Consider the following 9745-nt stretch of genomic DNA (forward strand, 5'->3'; position numbering starts at 1 on the left):
TCTTAAATGACAAAGACAAAAAGAAATAACAGTTTAAACAAAATCAGAACTCACTCTCCTTGTTTAAAAAAAGAAAAAAGTTTAAATAAAATCGGAATTCATTGTCCTTGTTTTAGTGTCTATCTTATTTTCTTTTTTTCCCTCGGCCCTGCCTTTGTTACCATGACTACAGCCGATTTTTTGTTAATATCGAAAAGGTTAGATGATTTACAGAAGTCGAAATCAAAAGTAAGTATTGACAAAAATAATAAAAAAAAAAATCCTTCTCCACATGCTTATTATGAAAACTTGACTTTTTAATTTATCAGCTTATTATGGTAACGAACTGTAATATTTTAGTTTACAAATACTGCACTTATTTATAATCTCACATCTCGTACAGTAATTTTTTTCAATATCTCACACTTTGCACGTTATCTTCTTTGTCAAATAAATCATGGTATGGAAAATAATACCATTTCATCTTTAGTGCCAGTACAACATGAATAAAATAGAAGCTACATGTTATGGCTAAAGATTCAGTTTTCTGTGCCCCATCGCTAGAACCATTTGATTCCTTTTCCCTTTTTCAATTTTCACCACAGACCCAATCTAGAGAGGAATTCGCCACTCATTCCCTTCCGTATTGACCTTTTAGTGGCTTCAGATCAGTGCAATTTTCAGTAAATGAAGGCAGGCTACACTTTTTAAATTTCCAAGCTGAGAGAAAGAAAATACAGGGATCTATACAGGGTAGTTCATACACTGCACACTACACTCTCAACATTTCGCCCCGACCACACTTTTGGCGCGGGAAGCTGTGTACTACGTCATTCGCAAAAAACTCTATCGTCTATTCTTATTTGCATATTTCTAAAGCATATTCTGGGTGCTCTTGTCTACCAGTCGAAGTATCTGTGATCGCAGTCCCGGGAAGATCCACACCATTTCGTCTCCTTCAGGGGCGGGCAGGGTCTTCCTCCGCGTCGGGATGGCCGGAGTACCGCTCGCGTCCGCATCTGTAACGAGTCCCATAGATGGTATATGTTTTGATATGAGAGAGAGAGAGAGAGAGAGAGAGAGAGAGAGAGAGAGGAGGGGGAATAAAATGTCATTACCTGTGTGCTGTCGATTACCGTAATTTAAAATGCATAAAACAATGGATAAAATACACACCTTCAAAATTCTTCAATCCCACTTGCTTAGTCTCCACTCCCACTCATCCATTCCAATCCTAATCATCCCACTCCAATTCCCCTCCAATCCTGCTCATTCCACTACAGTTCCACTCATCTTAACCAGGCCTACTCATTCCACTCCAATCCCTCTCATTCCACTCAAGTCTCATGCATTCCACCCAATCTCACTCTGGTCCCACTCATTCCACCCCAGTCCCAGCCATCCCAATCAAATCCCAATCATTCCACCTCAGTCCCACCCATCCCAATCAAATCCCACTCATTCCACCCCAGTCCCATTCCAGTCCCACCCCACTCACCTGCTCGCCAATGCCACAGGTCTTGCTGCAAGGAGACCACTCACCCCACTCGGTAACGCGGCAGTCCCTGGGCACACGAGGGCGACCTGAGGGGGATGAGAGGGAATGTCATCATCATCATCATCAACAACAACAATATTAATTATATCATCATTAACTTTATCATCAAAAGCATCATCATCACCATTCTCATCATCACTTAAATGATATTCTCCCTCTCTCTCTCTCTCTCTCTCTCTCTCTCTCTCTCTCTCTCTCTCTCTCTCCAGTAACTCAAATATCAAAACACTCTTACAAATAATTCAAACAGCAGCAGGAAACCATTTATCGTTTATATTTTCCATCAATTAATCATGAAACCATAATATCACCATTGAAATACGTAAATAAACAGACACAGAATATTACATTTACCATATATTTATTTCACTGCATTTCAGAGCCGAGAGAAAATTGAAAAATAGTAATATCATTGAAGTATTTGTGTCTAAATCACCACCTGGGTTTTTAAATTACCTATTTAAATCACCTGTACATTTAAATCACCTGCTTCTTTAAATCTCCTGGTATTTAAATCACCTGCTTATTTAAATCTCCTGGTATTTAAATCACCTGCACATTTAAATCACTTGCACATTTAAATCACCAGCACATTTAAATCACCTGCATATGTAAATGACCTGTATCTGTAAATCACGAACAATACCAAACAATCACGGTCACAATCACGAACAAAATTAAGGCATCAGGATCTATGATATCCAAATGTTCTCCCTCATTAGATTTCATACCCACACGATTTTTGTCTCATTCATTACAGTCACCAATAGTCACAATCACAACTACACACACACACACACACACACACACACACACACACACTTACGGCGTCCAGCTCTACGTAGTCCCAGCTTCCTCCTTGCTCCGGATTTCCTGCCCTTCCTGTTTTTCCTGTACTTCTTCTTGTATCGGTTCACGAGGGAGTTGAGGAGGGTGGGTTTAGGGGTGGGGGTGGTTGTGCTGTCAGTTTCTGCCACGGTCATGTCCCGGCCAGGTAGAATGCTGTTGCTGACCTAAAAAATATAAGAAGAATAGTAGAAGTAGTAGTAGTAGTACTAGTAGTAGCAGTAGTACGGTAGTAGTAGTAATAACAATAGTAATAATCACCATCATCATCATCTTCATCATAAATGTCAATTAACGTGATTTAGAAGTTGTAAGAGTGTTCATGGATTTGATTCAAAAGTTAATATTGACAATTTTTTTTCTCTCTCTCTCCCCCCTCCCCCTCTCTCTCTCTCTCTCTCTCTCTCTCTCTCTAGTATCTCTTGCCCTGAACTCTCACTCACTCACCCAAACACACCCACATCCTTTTTCGCCCTAAACAACCACCTCTAAAACCCACCTCATTCTCCACCTCATTCTTCACTTCATTCTGGCGCTCCATCTCCTGCTCTCGGTCCTCCACGCGATCCGGACGAGGTCGTACCGAGGGTGAGGGTCGTGAGGAAGGTCGTGTGAGTTCAGCGGAGGTGTACCTGGTAGGGGTATCGCTAGGGGCGGGAGGGGAAAACACCTGGGCAAGCTGGTATTCGCGCACCTGTAGGAAAATAGTCAGGTAAGTTTCCGGCATTCATCCTCTTCTTCCTCTCTCTTTCTGCTTCTCTTCCCACTTCCACTTCTCTCTTTCTACATCAGTTTCTCTCTTCCTACTTCTACTTCTCTCTTTTTCCATCTACTTCTCTCTTCCTACCTCTTCTTCTCTCCTTCCTCTTCTGGCTAATACTCTCAAGCTTAGAGAGGCTTGGCATGTTTCTCTGCCCTAAAATTTAACCTCTTCTACCTCTCTCTTCCTATTTCCACTTCTCTCTTCCTACTCCTACTTCTCTCTTCCTACCTCTACTACTCTCTTCCTTCTTCTACTTCTCTCTTCCTACCTCTTCTTCTCTCTTCTGGCTAATATTTCCAAGCTGAGAGAGGGCTGGTATGACTGTCTGCCTCAATATTTCCCCTCTCCTCACTTTCCTCTGCTGGCTAATATTCCTCAGCTGAGAGAGGCTTGGTGTGTTTCCTTGTCAAGTTGTCAGATGAAAATAAGCTTACTATAGACAAAAGCATTGAACTTGTTAGAGAGAGAGAGAGAGAGAGAGAGAGAGAGAGAGAGAGAGAGAGAGAGAGAGAGGAGGAAGTAACTTGTGAGACATTATTTTGACAGCTGGTTATATGGCTCTCTCTCTCTCTCTCTCAGTTTTTCCCCTTATCCTCTTTTTCCTATCTCTTTCTCATTTTACCATTGTCATTTGGAACTCTCCCTCCCCACACACACACACACACACACACACACACACACACACACACACACACATCTGCATACACGCCTTCGCCTTGCATTTCCCGCCCCTTCCATTGTATTTCCTGATGGCACCATAAAAGCACTTCAATATCCATCTATTTCTACTCTCTCTCTCTCTCTCTCTCTCTCTGTATATGCATGTGATTATATCAATATTTTTATCTGTCTATCTGCCTGTGTATGTGCGTATGTATATGTATGGATGTATGTATGTATATGTGTGTATGTATGTGTATGTGTAATGTATGTATGTACGCCAGTGTTTCTTTTTACATTCGCAAACAATGTCTACTTTTAACCTCTCTCTCTCTCTCTCTCTCTCTCTCTCTCTCTCTCTCTCACCCCTTTCCTCCGCTATTTACACACATAATTCCGATTGCTTGCTGCCCTCCCTCCAACCCACTTCTCTTTCTCTATGACTTCTAACTTTTCTAACTCTCAGATTCGTAGGAGAGAGAGAGAGAGAGAGAGAGAGAGAGAGAGGATCCACATTTACATTTCCTTTTCCCTCATTTTATCGTTTCATTTCTTTCATTATCGTCTCATCATTCCCTCTTTTTAAATACTGCTAATCTTATTCTTGACTTCTCCTGTCCACTTTATTCAGCTTGGGATTGCTTGTGGCGTGTCTGGTGTGCGTCTAGGGTGTATGTGTACCGTGTGTCGTGTGTAGGGTGTGTCTGAGGGGTGTATCTGAAAACACAGTACACCTTTCGGGATGTACCGGGATGAGTGCGGCTATCAAAGGTGTCCAGTCTTGCTATAGTATTTTTTTATATGTTGTCAGGTTATTTTATTGAGCATATGTATTAGATGGAGTTGACAATATTTCTCCTTTATTTTTAACTTTGTCTTTTATTTTGCTTACCTTTTTCCTTCCTCCCTCCCCTTCCTTCTTCCCTCTCTTCCTACCTCCCTCCCTCCCTCCCTCCCGTGTCTCTCTACCTCTCTCCCTCCTTTAATAATCTCTCTACCTCTCTCCCTACCGTATCTCACTCCCTTCATTCCTACTCTCTCTACCTCTCTCCCAACCATATCTCTCTCTCCCTTCTTTCCTTATCTCCCCACCTCTTTCCCTCCCTAATCTCCTTCTCCCTCCCTACCTCTTCCTCTCCCTCCATCTCACCTTAGCCAAATAGAGTGTGGCGATGGGCGGGTGCTGATCCACGTCGGGGTAATAGAAGGAGTTTGCAGGGTGGCTTGGATTTTGGGAGGTGATTCGGGAGATGGGCTTGGGGGGAATAGAAGGCCAGTTCGGGGAGGTAAAGGTGAATCCGTTGTCCGTACCTGCGTCTAAAGGGTCGACCTGTGGAGAGAGAGGGAGATTAGAGAGAGAGAGAGAGAGGGAGAGGGGGGGCCGGGGAGGAAGGAAAGGGGAGTGAAAAAGGTTGGAGATACATTGCTAGATAGGTGGATGGATGGAGAGAGAGAGAAAGAGAGAGAATTAGAGAGAGAGGGGGGGGGTGGAGAAGGGAGACAGGGAAGGGGAGTGTGAAAAGTTGGAGATAGATTGCTAAATGGATGGATGGATAGACAGAAATATGGATCGGTAGGTGGATGAAGTGACAGGTAGGTAGGTAGGTAGGTAGGTAGGTAGGTAAGTAGGTAGAGAGAGAGAGAGAGAGAGAGAGAGAGAGAGAGAGAGAGAGAATGGAAAGAAGAGAAGGAGAGCGGAACTGACATATATAAATAGATAGATCGATAGATAACTCCTACACCAATTTACTGCATACCTCAGGAATTTATATAAAAACACACACATAAAACACAAAGGAAAAAACAGAGAAAAACAACAAACACATTCTATTCCACACCCTTTGACTTCCGTGTGTAATCCGCTTATGAATAGGTACAAAAAAAACACCAAAAAATATATAAAAAATAAGATAAATGATCCTACTATTCTTTCTTTCTTTTTTTTTGAGCTGGGAGTCACATTGAGGTGTTTTGTTCCCGGGAAAGACTATTATTATCATTATTATTATTATTATTATTATTGGTGAAGCTCCTGGTATTTCTCACCTCAAGTGCACCTGTCTATTGTTACCTGTGTATTTGCTCAGGTGTATTTGCCTCTTGGTTCCTCTTCTTTGTCTATTATTTCCTCTTATTTATCTATTATTTCCTCTTATTTGTCTATTATTTCCTCTTATTTATCTATTATTTCCTCTTATTTATCTATTATTTCCTCTTCTTTATCTATTATTTCCTCTTATTTATCTATTATTTCCTCTTATTTATCTATTATTTCCTCTTCTTTATCTATTATTTCCTCTTATTTATCTATTATTTCCTCTTATTTGTCTATTATTTCCTCTTTTTTATCTATTATTTCCTCTTATTTGTCTATTATTTCCTCTTATTTATCTATTATTTCCTCTTATTTGTCTATTATTTCCTCTTATTTATCTATTATTTCCTCTTCTTTATCTATTATTTCCTCTTCTTTATCTATTATTTCCTTCCATAATTTCTCAGCCTAAGTGTATTTCCTCTTCTTTCCTCTTACATCGTCTACTATTTCCTCTTGTCTATTATTTCCTCTTATTTATCTATTATTTCCTGCCTTAATTTCTCTCCCTAAGTGTCTATCTATTGCTTTCTGTGTATAATCTAAACGTAAGCGTATCTGTGCATTATTTCCTGTGTATCTATATAATAATTCAATTCTAGGCAGAGACGATGATGGTGGTGAAGGGGACCGGGGCTAGGCAACTCCCTCCCAGCATTGTGGGGAGTGTGACCAGCCTCATTTGCCCCTGAGTAGCATTAGGTGAGCGAGGAAAGAAAAAAGCTCATATTACACCTTTATAGGACCCATTCATTTGTAGCATCTAAAACCACTAGTCCACCAGGCGTCAACTAGGTATATGGTTACCACCCAGCGTAGTAAATGGTTTCCCGGGACAAAGGTAACGGTTGGCCTGTCATTCAGTGTAGAGTCACCCAAATGCACCACTACATCGAGTGAGTGGATGGTGGACGCCCTTACCTCTTAGACTATTTTTTTTTTTTAACTGTAGATACAAATAGAAAATGAAACAAAAGAAATCCCACACTATGTTTATGGAAATTGAAAAATGGCGGGAAAATGGTGAAAGGAACCCGGAATGAGCTGTAAAAGTGATATCCTGTGTGTGTGTGTGTGTGTGTGTGTGTGTGTGTGTGTGTGTGTGTGTGTGTGTGTGTGTGTGCTTTGGTGGGTTATGTTCAATTTTTTACAGAGCTCAGGAGAGAGAGAGAGAGAGAGAGAGAGAGAGAGAGAGAGAGAGGAGGGGAAGGAGGGAGGGAGGTAGATAAAGGGGAACAGCGAGAGGTTTGATGAGAGAGAGAGAGAGAGAGAGAGAGAGAGAGAGGGGGGGGAGATAGACAGAGAGGAGGGAGAGAGAGAGAGGTGGGGAGGTAGAGAGAGGGGGAGATAGACAGAGAGGAGAGAGGGGGGGAGCTAGACAGTGAAGGGAGAGAGTGAGAGACAGAGACAGAGACAGAGAAAAATATAAAAAAAACACCTCAATAAAACCAAAATAATAATAATAATAATAATAATAATAAACACTGACCATTTCGCACATTACACATCTGCTGCCAATCCTCCTATCCCAGCATAAAGGATTCAGTATTACGTATAGAGGTTTGGATTCTAATACCATCATTATCATAGAGGAATGCATTTGGAGTGTAATAATAACTGTGCTTTGTTTTTATCGGTAATTCTCGCTCCGTCAGTGTGTTTGGGGGTGTTAGTGTGGTGGCGTGGGGGTGTGGGGGTGTTAGTGTGGTGGCGTGGGGGTGTTTGTGTGGGAGGGAAGGGTGTGGGGGTGTTTGTCTGGGGGGGAGGGGTGTGGTGTGTTTGTGTGTGTGTGTGTGTGTGTGTGTGTGTGTGTGTGTGTGTGTGTGTGTGTGTGTGTGTGTGTGTGTGTGTGTGTGTGTTTTCCTTGCTCTCTGAACTCTACTTCTCTGAACTCTACCATCCATCTATCCATCCATCCACCCATCCATCCGTCCATCCATCTATGTCTGTTTATCTATCTATCCATCTATCCATCCACCCATCTATCCATCCACCTATATGTCTATTTATCTATCTATCCATCCTCCCATCCATCCATCTATCCATCCATCCATCCATCCACTCACCTCCAGCACGACGCTTTCTATCCATTGGCCATCCGCGCACAGGTCGAAGCTATCCACTCCAATGAACCAGTCCGGGGAAGGCACGATACGAGACACGAGGGACACCTGTCGAGAGAGATTAATTTACACACCTGTCGAGAGAAATTTACACACCTGTCGAAAGATGAAAGACTTATCTACACACCTGTCAAGAGAGATTTAGAGGAGTTTTTTCTATACACACCTGTCAAGAGAGGATTTATTTACACACCTGTCAAGAGAGGATTTATTTACACACCTGTCAAGAGAGGATTTATTTACATACATGTCCAGAGATATTGATTTACACATCTGTCAAGAGATTTTTAGAGGAGTTTTTTATTTTCACACCTGTCAAGAGAGGATTTATTCACACACCTGTCAAGAGAGATATATTTACACACCTGTCGAGAGAGATTTACACACCTGTCAAGAAATTTATTTACACACCTGTCCAGAGAGGATTTATTTACACACCTGTCAAGAGAGATTCATTTACACACCTGTCAAGAGAGATTTATTTACACACCTGTCAAGAGAAGAGGGATTTATTTACACACCTGCCATGTTAATTAGCTTTTAGTATACCTTTTCTTTTCATACACCTGCCTATGTACCTGGTGTTTATACACCTGTTTACACATCTGTTCTTTTTATGCACTTGTTTATACACCTGTTTACATACCTGTTTATATGCCTATTCTTTTTATACACCTGTTTTATATACCTGTCTGTACACCTGTTTATATACCTGTTTATATACCTGTTTATACACCTGTTTATATACCTATTTATACACCTGTTTATACACCTGTTATATACCTATTTATACACCTGTTTATACACCTGTTTATATACCTGTTTATATACCTGTTTATACACCTGTTATATACCTATTTATACACCTGTTTATACACCTGTTTATATACCTGATTATACACCTGTTTTTATATACCTGCCAATATATCATACGCCTGTGTATTAATTCTCTCCTATGTATTAAATGGATTCTCGATGAACTTTCTTTATTCCCAATGTATGCCTCGATGTAAGCAGCTAACAGAGAGAGAGAAAGAGAGAGAGAGAGAGAGGGAGGGAGGGAGGGGGGGAAGAAGAAATGGGAGGGAGGGAGGGAGGAAGTGTAAGCAAGGGGAAGGAGCGAGCCGTATTGTTAGCGGGTGTTGCTAGTTTCTCCGTAATTTCTCTCCTTTTTCACCTATGTAAACACCTAAGCCAATATTTGAGTTTGAATACTCATTCCCTATCATGTAGTAATATTTTGGAATACTATATGCAGTCCTAGTACTGCGTTCCTCCTAATGTAGTTGGAATTGTTGATAAAAGGTATTTATTAAAGTAGGCCTTGTGCGCGTTCATAAGAGATTCAAATTTTTTACTGGTTATCGACGTAAACTTCTTTCACAAAATACAATAAATATTGTGTAAAAAAAGATCGTATTAAAGTCATTAATTCATTTTAAGTCATCATTTCAAGGAATATTGAGTTTGGAAGCAAATATAAAAATTTTCTCATGATTTGAATCGAACGCCATATCTATTTTGGCGCGTCAGTGCCGCGCAGTGAGTCTTTGAGTGTGGGTGTGCGTCAATTCGTCGCGGGACATTCCCTGTTTTCTGCAGCATGTGAGTAAATTTGAGGCTTAATGTAATATTTTGGTAGCTTATTATGTCATTTGTGTTGTGTGGACGCAAATAATGAATCACAATTAGTAGTAAATTAGGTGATACGGTCGTCTTCC

General features: G+C 40.9%; 1 protein-coding gene across 1 annotated transcript in view; it reads right to left on the bottom strand.

The window, feature by feature from the left end:
• Positions 1-853: 853 nt before the first annotated feature.
• Positions 854-9745, bottom strand: part of LOC145410384 (spondin-2-like) — a 57471-nt gene continuing 48579 nt past the window's right edge. Inside the window, exons 3-8 of the mRNA XM_080280537.1 lie at positions 7968-8072; positions 4957-5136; positions 2883-3077; positions 2364-2550; positions 1478-1563; positions 854-998 (exon numbers count right to left, since the gene is read on the bottom strand). Of these exons, the coding sequence (XP_080136663.1) occupies positions 879-998; positions 1478-1563; positions 2364-2550; positions 2883-3077; positions 4957-5136; positions 7968-8072 (873 nt within the window). The 3' untranslated portion in view covers positions 854-878. The remainder of the gene's footprint in view (positions 999-1477; positions 1564-2363; positions 2551-2882; positions 3078-4956; positions 5137-7967; positions 8073-9745) is intronic.

This window comes from Coenobita brevimanus, chromosome 85 (assembly GCF_032717465.1).
Source record: "Coenobita brevimanus isolate Jiangsu-jjx chromosome 85, ASM3271746v2, whole genome shotgun sequence".
Taxonomy (NCBI): Eukaryota; Metazoa; Arthropoda; class Malacostraca; order Decapoda; family Coenobitidae; genus Coenobita; species Coenobita brevimanus.